At 38.7% G+C, this 14230-nt stretch overlaps 1 protein-coding gene across 1 annotated transcript in view; it reads right to left on the reverse strand.

Annotated features, from left to right (window-relative positions):
• Window positions 1-14230, reverse strand: part of Sf3b3 (splicing factor 3b subunit 3) — a 245622-nt gene that overhangs the window by 88738 nt on the left and 142654 nt on the right. The window contains exons 18-19 of the mRNA XM_090376877.1: window positions 5414-5568; window positions 4736-4910 (exon numbers count right to left, since the gene is read on the reverse strand). Of these exons, the coding sequence (XP_090233003.1) occupies window positions 4736-4910; window positions 5414-5568 (330 nt within the window). The remainder of the gene's footprint in view (window positions 1-4735; window positions 4911-5413; window positions 5569-14230) is intronic.

Below are 14230 nucleotides of genomic sequence, written 5' to 3' on the forward strand. Positions count from 1 at the left end.
TCACAAACTAAGTCATTCAACTCCTCTTGCTTAATTAAGTGCAGTCCATTATAATTTTCTCGCTGACAGTCCAAATCTGTTCACATGAAGAGTTCAGCAAATGCTGCATTATAGGAATCCTTGCTATATATTCCACTGCTTCCTTTGTCTCATAATTTTGGGGAATATGGCATCAGCAGGTCTTCATCATGTGGAACAGGTCTTACTACAGATGACATGTTATGACATGTTAGGATTTTTAATGCTGTGCTTGCTTTTTCTGGTAATCCCTGATATTTTTCTCATGAAAAAATAGCAAAAGGCATATTTCTGATTTTTCCAGTTATTGTTAAATTTCTTTGGTTTGGTTTTTTTTTTTTTAGGAGCATTAGCAACTAAGGCCATATCGCTCCAGGGATATGCGGTGGTCATTCCCTGACCTTTCCGCATCCTCCATATTTGGTGGTGACGGGCTCGAACCCCGGTCTAATCAAGAAGCGTGTGTGCTACGCACTGCTGCTCCTTCCCACCTGGCTATGGAGGCGCCCCTGTTAAATTTGTGATGCAGGTAATACAGCACATATATGGAGCCAAAGTTTTGCACTGATCAGCAACCTTGTAATCAAAGTACAAAGAATATGCACATTTATAATACTGTAAATTTTCTTCCTCTGAGTTTTTGTTGTAAACTAGCCACACACATAGCAGAAACTGTCAGAGCGATTCAGACAATTCCTTTGCTTTTACTTAAACCTTTTAATAATACAATGCTAAGCAAAAACACAAAAGAAACAAACAATATGCAACAGATCACACTACAACTGTCTTTCCATTACTGGTTGAACATGTTAATGATCTCTAACATTGCTGCTATTTCTGAGCAGATGCAAACGTTATTATTTGCAGGAAATACATCAGATCAGTGTCATAGCTTCCTTAAATTATAATAAAATATACATATTATGGGTAAATGCAAAACCTTGTATAATTTTTATAAATTATGATGTGGTGTGAAACTTTAAGAATTATTTTCGAAATCTATGCATAAAAATTGACTGTAAACTGCTGATATATTAGTAGAGGTAAATATCATAATTCACATGTTTCATTTATAACATTAACTAATGATGCAAAATTTCAAAGTAAAATAATTTAAGGCTTTCTTTCACTTCTTTCAAGTTGGCAGAGTGAGATTTTTGATACTCTCTTATGTTTATGATGACATTTAAAAATAACACAGAGGTGCACATCCACAGGATTCCTTTAGTATGCATGGAAGTTTCAGGTTTATAAGTTTCAGTCTTCATGCTATGGTGCTGACACACAATATTATAATCTATATTATGGATTAATTTAATCACAACACAATCTTCCATGGAGTCAACTAACTTGTGGTGGAAGGCCAGTCATAAATTTTGGTGATTATTTGTGAATGTATTCAACAGCTGAACCTAACGTGACAATAAATTCTACTCTAAATGCAATCCTATTTAGAGGAAGAAGTCAGTGGACAGCTACATTTCCTAATTCCTCCTAGTCTCAGAAGGATAATTTATAAATAAACTTACAATCAATAAGTAATGCTTATACTGTATAAGGTATTTCCAAAAGATGGATTCGTAAAGATAGTTTTTATTGAGAGTTGAAATGCAGTGTGTTCTAGGGTAGTGATTTTGGAATAACAGATCCATTAGAAAAGCTATTACTTACAGGAGCAGGATGTTTGTGAACTTCCAATGAATAGTTCCATGTTTTGTCGATAGGCATACACCACAGATTTAGACTGTCCTACAGATATAATTCCAATGGTAATGATCTGATGAATGTAAGTATCTCTCCAATGGACTTAATTCCATATATTTAACCAGCAATGCTCATCACAGTATGCAAAAATTAAGATGCTGTTGTACTGTCATGTTGCAGCATTTTGGTTTAACATTATAAGGAGCTCTTCTGCTTTGCAGCAACAGAGTTTACAACAACTGAAACATGACACCGTTACAGTACCCCCCAAATTTCTCTAGTCGTATCAAGACTTATTTATGCTTATTATTAACAGCCTCATTAATGCTGTGACATACAGATCATAGTAGCTGTGCCCCACTTCTTACCACTGAGATTTCTCATCATTCATTACTGCTGACAGTAATGGAGATTCAAGTAACACAAAACACAGCCTTGTTAGTACAATGTAGCATACAGCATGTTCCTATCTATCTGACAGCTAAAAATTAGCAAAATGCACATTTTGTACATGCTGGCTTACAAGTTTATAAGTAACTCCTGCCACCTGTTTACATTTCCACATAAACTTACAATGGCTTGTAAACAGTGCTGTGAATATTTTTCATTTTATGTACTGTTGTCTACCTTTACTTCACTGATAACAGAACAATTTTCATAAATTTTCCCCACATGTTAACCTAACTTGACTTCTGTTCCACGGAAAATAATGCAGTCACTGGTTAAAGAAACATTACAGCAGTAATAATTTAGACACAGCATGGGTTTGTTAAGGGGAATTCTTGTCTGGCCGATTTGATTGGATACTATGACGTAGTCACAAAGGAACTAGATGCAAAATATAATTTTGATATCATATACTTGGATTTCAGGAAAGCATTTGATACTGTTGCACATGGAAGACTACTGTGCAAATTGGAGCAGTATGGCATTAAGAGCAAGTTGCTACAATGCATAAAAGGATGGTTGAGTGGGAGAAGACAGAGAGTGGTAATCAATGGATACTGCTCTATGTGGACTAATGTTATTAGTGTTGTCCCTCAGGGTTCGGCATTGGGCCCATTGTTGTTTTGTATATTTATCAATGATATTGATGAAGATATATCAAGCTTAATGTCAAAGTTTGCAGATGATACAAAGGTTGGCAGGGTTGCTAATAACAGTAATGACAGTATGATGTTGCAACAGGATCTGGAAAAGTTGAGCAGATGGGTTGAGAAGTGGCAAATGCAAAGTACTGCATATGGGTAGAGGCAACCCCAGAGAAATGTACCAACTGGGTGGCATTATACTCAGGGTAGTGGAGAATGAAAGAGACCTGGGGTAATTGTGCAGTCAAATATGAAGTTTTCTGAGCAGTGCAGACAGGCTGCCAGAGTAAGTCATGGGGTCTTGTCATTGACATACAGGAATTTTGCAAGCAGAGATAAGGTGATTATCCCCTTGTATAAGACAATGGTCAGGCCACACCTTGAGTACTGCACACAGGTCTGGAAGTCTCATTTTAGGAAGGATGTAGAGTTGCTAGAATGAGTACAGAGAAGGGCAACAAGACTGGTGAAGGGGAAAAAAGCGGTGCGCTTATGAAGAAAGGCTTAAGTTCTGAAAGTTGCAGCATCTGGAGACTAGGCACCTGCGAGGTGATCTGATTGAGGTGTATAAGGCTTTGATTAGTTTGAGCAGGCTCAATGCTGACGGGATACTTCCGCTTGCTCGGACTAAGAACCTGAGAGGGCATAGATTCAAACTGAGGAAAGACAGTTATAGAATAAATGTGCAGAAATTTGCCTTTAGCCAGTGGGTAGTTGATTGCTGGAACAAACTTCTGTTGTAGACGTTGATAGCTTAAATAAATTCAAGGCAGATCTAGACAAACATTTGGAACGAATGGATCAGTGAAATGGGAAGGGATTTTTTTTTTTTTGGCTGATGCTGTATAAGCTTGCTTTCTTGCATCATATGCCTCTACTAATGCTAAACTTCTTTGCAGATTAATTTTTCCTTTCCTAAAATATCATCTGGTAGCTTCTTTCTGTTTGGCCCATTATGAGTATAGTTATCCTCTCAGCCAAGGTGACATATGTTCAGCCACTGAGTCTGTTATTATTTTGCTGGTTTTATGGCACGTCAACCATACTGTGCCAGTGTATTATGTCTGTACAAATGTGTTTTTACAGGCTGAGTTGCATATTGCATATGCTGAAAAACCTTGACTAATGCAAGAGGACAACCCTACTCTCTTTGCATGAGATCTGCTAACTACAGTTCTGACTGAAGAAGCCTGTAAGAATTCCAAGTCTTCAACAGGATTCTACTGAAACCTCTCCAATTGGGCAGTAAATGGCAAACCACTATACTCTCATGGAGGACTGGGTGTGCAGTGATTATGATGAGTTGGCTGAAATTGATGATAAATATGTGAAGTGTTTGAATGTAACTTCTGTATTTCAGATCTACCTGTTCTGCAGGATTGGGGACAGGGATTCCCCCCCCATGGGAAAACCTTTCAACTCTGCTTCGAATGAGCCAAATTAATCTTCACTGAAAAAGCCTTAAGTACTTTGCATCTCTAACAAGATTCAAACCTGAACCATTCCAAATGGGTTGCAAATGATACAGATACTTTTCTAATACAGAGCTTGTAAGAATTCCTCAATTTCTTCATAACTTGTCACAAACTATTAACACCATTCAAAAAATGTTATTTAGAAAATTAAAACAATTTTAAAGGGATTCAATAATCTTTTAATGGAATAAAGAATCAACACAGGGCTCAACAATAAACGCTCACACTACTAAAAGGAATCTACATTTCAACAAGTAAAATAGCCATATTAAAATACATTAAGAAATTGAAAGTAATTCGTCTGAAATAAATAACGGTGTATTTTGCATTATTGCAGTTATTTAATATACACTAATTTTCTTTCTTAACACGGGTAATTATTATTAAATTCTTGCCAGAATTACTATTTACTATTACTTAAATAGAAATGTTAAGCATCAAAAATACCTCTGCCATTTGTTGTTTACGAATAAGCTTCGTTTTCTCAGTATAAGCATTATGGTCAGTTTCAATCATTATAAGATGTCCAGTTTCTGGATGGATGATAAATTTACGAGGGGTATATTCTAGAGGTGTGGCAACTTGATTAAATACTGCACCAAGTTTTTCTAATGCCAAAATCCTAAAGTGGGAAAGATACAGAAAATTAGTGACACACATTAAAAATACTATGTTTATCATATTACTTTTGAAGTAAGAGAGTTAAAGAGATAAATAATGACAGAATAAAGGTAAATAAAAACATCTTTATTATAAAAGATTTGAATTACTAGCATAATACATCGTTGATGAGGTGGCTACCCACTTCATCAACGATGGTTATATGATGGTTAATAATCATCTTTCCATAGCCTAGTTTAATTGTGTTTTTGTGTTGATTAGCAGGCCTTATACTTCAGGTATATCCAATAAGATCTCACCTTGGAAATTTGCAAAAGTCCAGAAGATCAAGCTTCAAGCCCATAAATCAAATTTGTGGCCAAAAAAAAAAAAAAAAAAAATCTTGTTTTTAAGATCAAGTTTGTAAACTGGGAAATTACTGTAAAGTACATAAATGTTGACTATAAATTTCAAAACAAAACTCATTATTATTATTATTATTTTTTTAATAACTCAGAATCTTACCTCAGCGTGTTTGTTGAAATAGCTACAATTCCTTCAGGACACTGTTCTGATGAAAAACCAGAAGCATATTCTAATGTTTCATATGACAAAGGTGTAAGATGAAATCTATTTTGATAATAATAACTCAGCCATGAGCGACTTGACATAGCCAGAACCTATATGTGAAATGAAATGAAATAATGAAGATCATGGTTTATACAGAAAAAATGAAATGAAGTGAATTAAATTAAATGATAAGTAACTACTTAAATTTTAAGTACATAAAATGGATTTACCAATGTTTCAAGATGGCTTTTACTCAGTGAAAGATAATCGTAGCTTATGTATAGACCATTAAACTTATTACCGGTAACAAGTTAGATATAAAACATTAAAAGGCATTATGTTTCAGCACATCTGTGTTTTCTCTGAGATTAACTAGGAAATATGATAGCATTCACTTATATGGAAGTCTATAAATACAACTGTTAATACATAATAAAACACGCCTGCGTGCTCTGGATTCATAATTTATTTATTTTTGTTACACAGAGCATTAAAACTATGATAAATGAATTAGCTTTCGGCTGGGTGGCAGCCTTCATCAGATTAAAATACTTTGAATGGCAGTTAGAATAGAGATGCACTGCCAGGATGGTACGTGAGACACGTGGTTAATTGTTTGTTGATGTTTGTGGCTGTGACGTATGGTGGTGACGTGGCCAGCGTTTGTCTATGGACAGAATTACTGTTTCTGTGATGGGGTTAAGTTGACAACCACTGTTCCTGTTCAACGAGGTATCCGAGCATTTTATACTTAACGATTCCAACCAGGTGCGCCTTAGGTAATGGTGGGACTTGTCTACAACCATTATGTACGGACTATTCTTGGCCAACCAACATATGATATGGTCGTGAGACTCCAGAAAGATTTTATCTTCATAGCCCGTAGCAGGCAACACCTGAGGTTTGCACATAGATGCAAAGCTAACTGGATTATACTGAAAGGGTTTCGCTACAAACAACCGTTTCCTAGTGAGCGTATGGGACGTGCCTGTCGGAACTTCGGCTTCAGAACTCTCCGCATATGGATCGGCTGCCTCCATTGTGACATACAACGTGCTTCAGCGAGCAAAGCAGCCCTACTTGCCGACCTTAAGGCTCTGATTCCCGATCCTATTTACACCAAGGTAATCAATACTTTATGTTGCCAGGCCGTCAGAGAATCAGATCGTTATTGTGCCCGACAGAAACGTAAGTTCAATACTTTGATTAATGAATCCCGTCAATTTCGGCGCCAGCGTAATGCCCCTCCCACAAATTGCACGGATTTCGTATTGAACCTAAGCAACAAGCAGTTATCTGCAGAACAAACAAACTTGTTGACCCTTGGCATGACATTTGCCGTTCTTCCAAAGCACCCACCAATCACCGACATCGCCTTGGGTGTGGAAGCAAGCTTGTCACGCCTCCCAGAAGATGTAGCCAACGCAATCCGCTTAAAGACTGCAGCAGTTCTACACCATGCTCGCCCCGTCTCTTCAAACCTCAGCCGTATACAGATTTCTACCCTCAAGGCACTGAAATGGGATTCGTCCATCGTCATTCTACCGGCGGACAAAGGCCGTCGTACAGTTGTAATGAACCACACTGATTACATGGCGAAAGCCTTACTGCTCTTACGAGACACTACCGTCTACAAACCCCTAACCATCGACCCCAACAAGGTTTTGGAACGATGGGAGTCAGAGGTGAATATCCTCACCAACACTTGGCTGAAGCAAGGGAAAATCACACAGTCAACCCGTAATCACCTCCGTGCCTCCGGGTGTCAGATCCCACGGTTTTACGGCCTGCCGAAAGTGCACAAAGAAGGCACGCCACTAAGACCTATTGTATCCTGCTGTGGATCACCGACTTACGAGCTGTCTAAATTTGTCTCGAGACTTCTTTCTCCTCTAGTTGGCAAGACCACCTACACCGTCTCCAACAGTGTTGAGTTCATAGAAAGGATCCGCACTATATCCATCTCGCAAGATCAAGTCATGGCATCGTTCGATGTCGTATCACTCTTTACCTCCATCCCTGTGGAACTTGCCATCTCTTGCGCAAAACAACTCTTGGACAATGATGGAACCCTCAGCGACAGAACTAAGCTGACGCCTGATGACATTTCCGCCGCCCTCAGACTGTGCTTAACAGGGGGTGCAATCATGTTTAATAGTTCAATCTACCAGCAGATACATGGCACAGCCATGGGTTCCCCTGTCAGCTCGGTCACAGCAAACATCGTGATGGAGGAGTTAGAGGGACGTGCGTTTACACACGCACCGGATCACATCGCCTTTTGGTGTCGCTACGTAGACGATGTGTTCGTAGTGATCCCTAGAGACTCAAGTCAGCGACTCCTAACCCACCTCAACTCACTGTCGCCCTTCATAAAATTCACGGTTGAGCTGGAGTCGAACAACTCTATACCATACCTAGATACACTTGTCCGGCGCGAAGACACATGCTTGAAGACGACGGTTTATCGTAAGCCTATGTGTGCTGGCCAATTTACCAACTTCCAGTCAGCACACACACGGGGCCACCTCCTCTCAACCGCCCGAACCTTGCTAACTCGCGCCTGGACACACTCCAGCTCTGCAGATGAAAGGCGCAAAGAGATCACCAGAGTCAAAGTAGACCTTATGAGGTGTGGCTACCCCATCGATGTTCTTAACAGATGTGATCTACAAGCACGCGACAACGTGACGACCAACAGCAACGCCAACAGTGACGAGTCTTCCACGAGGGCATTCATCCCATACTACCCCAACCTGTCACAGCAGATCGGTAGAATCCTAAGATCGCATGGGGTAAAGTGCATCCAACTCCCAGGCAAGAAACTGCGTTCTCTCCTTTCCAACATAAAAACACCTGTCCCCACCCTTCTACAGAGTGGTGTGGTCTATCGCATCTCTTGCCGTGACTGCACGAGCTGCTACTTTGGAGAGACTGGTCGTCGTCTCGAGAAACGCCTCTCAGAACATAAAAGGGCGATCCGTTTGGCGGATGTAGAACACTCAGCTATTGCCGAGCATGTCTGGACAACCCACCACGACATCGACCCACACCGCAATGTCGTGGTTGTAGACAAGTCCCACCATTACCTAAGGCGCACCTGGTTGGAATCGTTAAGTATAAAATGCTCGGATACCTCGTTGAACAGGAACAGTGGTTGTCAACATAACCCCATCACAGAAACAGTAATTCTGTCCATAGACAAACGCTGGCCACGTCACCACCATACGTCACAGCCACAAACATCAACAAACAATTAACCACGTGTCTCACGTACCATCCTGGCAGTGCATCTCTATTCTAACTGCCATTCAAAGTATTTTAATCTGATGAAGGCTGCCACCCAGCCGAAAGCTAATTCATTTATCATAGTTTTAATGCTCTGTGTAACAAAAATAAACAACTGTTAATGATGAGAAATATATTCAGTGCCCTGTAACCTTACCAACACAAAGATTTACGTGGAAATAAGTAAAATGTATCTATAACAGGAAAAGAATCAATGAATGAGCACATTGTTAGTAAATGAGCCCTACAGTTATAAGTCAATTATATATAGTGAAATAATGCAAAAAAAAAAACTATATACTGAAGCATTATTGCTGTGAATAGTATGACACCTAAGAGTCCATATCAATTCAGTGAATGCCTAATTAACATGTGTGACATTCTGGTATATTCAGTACAATTAAGAATTTGGCAAGTACAATAATACAATGTAACAGAATTTCAATAACATTTTTTTATCTGCATTTCTTCAAGTTTCTTTATGAATTTGATTATGTTGATTCCAAATGTGAACTTAGTTTCTGCACAGCATCAAAGATTTGCCCAGAATTTAAAGAAGTAAATATACAATAATGGTTTATTATATTTAACTTCCGTACAGAATAACTATTAACCTTTACTACAAGTAAACAAGCTAAAAACATAATCACGATTTAAAAAGTTGACACTTTCCTTGGGTTAATCAAAAAAAAATTCCTTAAAAATGTACATTTGAATATCTTTTGTGGTCAGCCTGATCATCCCAAATCAAGGACCAAATATAGTCACTGATCACAGCCTCAATACTATCTTCCTCGCTATATTTTCTCCGCTAACTATATATCCTGGTGGAATCTCACCCCATGCTCTTCACTAACATTACTTAGATTTGGTCTGAAGAAATCCAGATGAGAGTGCAAGTAATAGAGCTTGATGGACATTCTATATCCCATTTTTCCATAATTTTCACTCAACCTATCAACCAGTTCTTTGTAATATTCACTCTAAATTTTAAGAGTAAAACACTCCCTACAAGGTGAAATGACTGCCAGGCATTTCATTTAGCATCAGTCATTTTGTTTTCCAGTTCTTGCAACATCTGCTTAATATGTTGATCAATAAATATGCCATCTGTCACTTTTGTATCAAACAAATTCGGAAAGATATATGGTATATGTTTGGTGATCCAGTGCTTTAACAAATTATTTGACGAGTCCCACCTTCATATGGAGTGATGGACTGGTCATACTTTGACCTTCTCTAACACATTTCTTTAATATGAACAGTGTGCAATAAGAATCAATGGGTATATATTGCCAATGTAAAGCAACACAGCTTTCAAACTTGTACTTGAAAAGGCTCCATTCTTCTGAATTGTGACCAATTTCTTCAATTTTATGAAGGGACTGGTATTGATTTTGGCTGTCATTTTTATTTGACCAATCAAATCAAAATGAGAGTAGAGGAATTCTGCAACAGCATGAAAATGTGCATAAGTGTCACGTCTTTTTCTTTTTGTGGAAGTCTTGTAGCTGCAATCCAGCAGATTCCACACTTTTAAATGAGATGTCAGCTCTGCACTGATTTGGTTAGACTCGAAGTTCTCTAAATCATATGAAAAATGCTAATTAGAAAAATGTGGTACTTCAATTGAACAGACTTGTGAGGTGCAATCCCAATACTCTATTCATCACCAATTCTGAAGGCTCTTCCCTGAAAGGTGGATTGGGAATTGGCATTAGGATACCTTACAAGTTACTCATACATGTTTTGTTAATTGATTATCAAACATATTAAAGTTTCTTTTTGAAAAAAAAAAAGGGGGAGGGGGAGTTACATAGTACAATTTAATCTACATTTTTTAAAACATAAATAACCTTTTCAATCTGTGATAAGATGTTATTTGCACCTGTTGTTTGATATCAGACAGATGGAACTGTCTTATATGAACTGTTCCTCAACCATAAATAAAAAAAAAAAATAAGAAAGATATATTATTTGTTAATTATTTGCTGATTATTTGTTAATATAACTACGTGGTAATATTAATTATTTCATGTTTCTGTAATTTCATGGTAATTATTAACTCGTTTATTCTACTTTATCGAGCAATTTCCATTAGTCAGAAGCACATCACTGCCTGTCTGATACACATGTATTTAACACTTACTAATGCATGGCACTATTTGTAGTAGTAGCCAGACAGTTATTACAAAAAAAAAAAAAAAAAAAAAAAATGAATGAATGAAAATTTAACTAAGAGTGGATATAGAATTATCATTGAATCAGTGAATTCCACTGTTATAAGATTAATGCAATTTAGTTCTGCTAAGACAAGGTATTTTCACTAATGAAAATATATACTCATCAAAAGGCCAGGTATCAGAATTACACTTTTTGCTAATAACTGCTTGTTTCAAAGTGCCATAGAACACTTGATGTGCACTGACAAAACAATGTTGGAGACAACACTGGTAAGTCATTAAGAAAGATTTGTTCACTCAACACTCAAAGCTATTAAGTTGGTTTTGTTTAAGTTATTGCAATGGCAAGGGAAACAGAATGCATAAATGTATTGGCTAGAATCCTTCTGGCTGTTTAACTGTAATGGTAACAGAGAGTTAGGTGGGTCGGAAAACTGCTAGCTTGGGGGGAGACAAAGACCAATAGATTGACAGTAGCCACTGGCAGAGGTGAAAGAGATTCTTGCACTGCTTCTATTAGAATGAGCAGAAGCCTGAAAAACAAGATGCATGGTATTTCAGAGACTGCTGGGAGCCATTGCGGTACAAGTAAACACATGGGTTGTGTTAGGGTAGCTAAGAATAGAAACAGGTGCAGGTATACTTGCGTGTACACCAATGCTAGGAGTTTAGTAAATAAATTTGATGAATTTGAGGTATTGCTCAAAACATCAAAGGCAGATATTGTTGGGATATCAGAGACGTGGTGTCACACAGATATAGGGGATGCAGAACTGCAATTTGGGGAGTACGTCTACAGAAAGGATAGACAGGATAGGAAGGGGGGAGGGGTTATGCTATTAGTTAAGAAACACATAAAAACCAAGGAAGTGAAGCCAGTCGACATCGCTGGACAGTGCAGTCTTGAGTCAGTTTGGTGTAACATAAGCATTGGGAGATCAAAATTGAGAGTAGGAGTGTGCTATAGGCCTAATGACTCTGATGAGTATAATAAGGAACTGTACAGGGAAATAGAGTGGGCCAGTAAATCAGAGAGTCTTATAATGAGAGATTTTAATTTCCCAGATATTGACTGGAATTTGGGGGCTGGTTACTCACACACTAGCAGGGCTTTTGTGGATTTATTGGATGATTGTTTTCTACATCAGCATGTTCGGGAGGCTACTAGAGGGAGTAATACTCTTGATTTGATTATCAGCAGTGATTCTTCATGCATTAAGAATCTGCAGATAAATGAACCACTAGGTGGCAGTGATCACAGTGTGCTGAAGTGGGAGTTACTGAAAGAGGTAACTACCATTAGGGGTAAAGGGAAGGGTTATTGCTTCCGTAAAGGCGACTATGATGGACTGAGACAGTATTTAAATTCTATACAGTGGGACCAACTGATGATGTTACCAACAGCAAATTCAAAATGGAAAGCATTCAAAGAACTTATCTTGGAAGCTACTAGGCTTTACATACCAACTAAGAAATATTGTTCAAGGTTTAGGCCAAAATGGATGTCAGATGAACTAATGAGGCATATGGCAGAGAAGAAAAATGCATGGGATACTTACAAATTAACACATGACACAGAAGCCTATGATAGATACAAGTTGATATGCAACCAAGTTACAAAGGAGGTTAGGCAGGCGAAGGCAGATTACGAGAAATCCTTGGCAAGGGATGCAAAGAAAAACAGCAAAGAGTTCTTTACTTATGTAAACTCTAGAAGGAAGGGGATGAATCAGATTGGTCCACTTGATATTGATGGGTCAACTGTTGATGATCCTGCTCAGGTAGCTAACAAACTAAATGAATATTTTGCATCGACATTCACACATGAGGAGTTATTCAGCAAGGGGAATGCCAGAGGTGTATTGAACTCTAGCAGTCAGCTACAGAATCTTGAAATAACTGGGAGTAAAGTGGAGGAGAAACTGTTGAAGACAAACACAAGAAAGGCACCCGGGGTGGATGGGATCTATCCAGTTATATTAAAGGAGGCAGCAAAGGAAGTAAGCAAACCCTTAGCCATAATTATGAGAGCTTCCTTGGACTCAGGGGAGGTACCCATAGTCTGGAAATGTGCAAATGTGACCCCAATTCACAAAGGAGGATCAAAGGCTGACACAAGTAATTATAGACCTGTGAGCTTAACTTCTGTTCCAGGAAAATTAATGGAGGCACTGGTTAAAGAAGCACTGCAGGATCATTTAGACAAGACTCAGTTATAGTTCAGACACAGCATGGTTTTGTTAAGGGGAAGTCTTGCCTGACCAACTTGATTGGATACTATGATGCAGTCACAAAAGAACTGGATGCAGGGAATAACTTTGATATTATATACTTGGATCTTAGAAAGGCTTTTGATACTGTTGCACATGGAAGACTGCTACACAAATTGGAGCAGTGTGACATTGGAGGCAAATTGCTGCTATGTATAAAGGGGTGGTTGAGGGGGAGAAGACAGAGAGTGGTAATCAATGGACACTGCTCATCGTGGACTAATGTTATTAGTGGAGTCCCTCAGGGCTCAGTGTTGGGTCCATTATTGTTTTCTGTATTTATAAATGATATTGATGATGGTATATCAAGCTTAATGTCCAAGTTTGCAGATGATACAAAGGTTGGCAGGGTTGTCAAGGACACTACTGACACTATGCTGCTGCAACAGGATCTGGAAAGGTTGAGCAGATGGGCTGAGAGGTGGCAAATGAAGTTTAACATTGACAAATGTAAAGTACTACACATGGGAAACAGCAACCCCAGAGCAACGTATCAACTCTGTGGTACTACACTGACAGTGGTAGAGAATGAAAGGGACTTGGGGGTGATTGTGCAGGCAGATATGAAGTTCTCTGAGCAGTGCAGACGGGCTGCAAGAGTAGCTCATGGAGTATTGTCAATGATATACAGGAATTTATCCAGCAGGGATAAGGAGGTGATTATTCCATTGTATAAGGCAATGGTCAGGCCACACCTAGAGTACTGTATACAGGTCTGGAGGCCTCATTTCAAGAAGGATGTAGAGCTGCTGGAACGAGTACAGAGAAGGGCAACAAGATTAGTGAATGGAACAAAGGGGTGCTCTTACGAAGAAAGGCTTAAGTTTTGCAAATTACAGTGTCTGGAGACTAAGCACCAGCGAGGTGATCTGATAGAGGTGTATAAAGCCTTGAATGGTTTAAGCATGCTCAATGCTGATGGGATTCTTCCTCTATCTCAGAAAAATCACCTGAGAGGGCATAAATTCAAATTGAGGAAGGACAGATGTAGGATAGACGTGCGGAAATTTGCCTTTAGCCAGCGGGTGGTT

Source organism: Mastigoproctus giganteus, chromosome 7 (assembly GCF_048544385.1).
Source record: "Mastigoproctus giganteus isolate SK-2022 chromosome 7, ASM4854438v1, whole genome shotgun sequence".
In the NCBI taxonomy this organism is placed as follows: Eukaryota; Metazoa; Arthropoda; class Arachnida; order Uropygi; family Thelyphonidae; genus Mastigoproctus; species Mastigoproctus giganteus.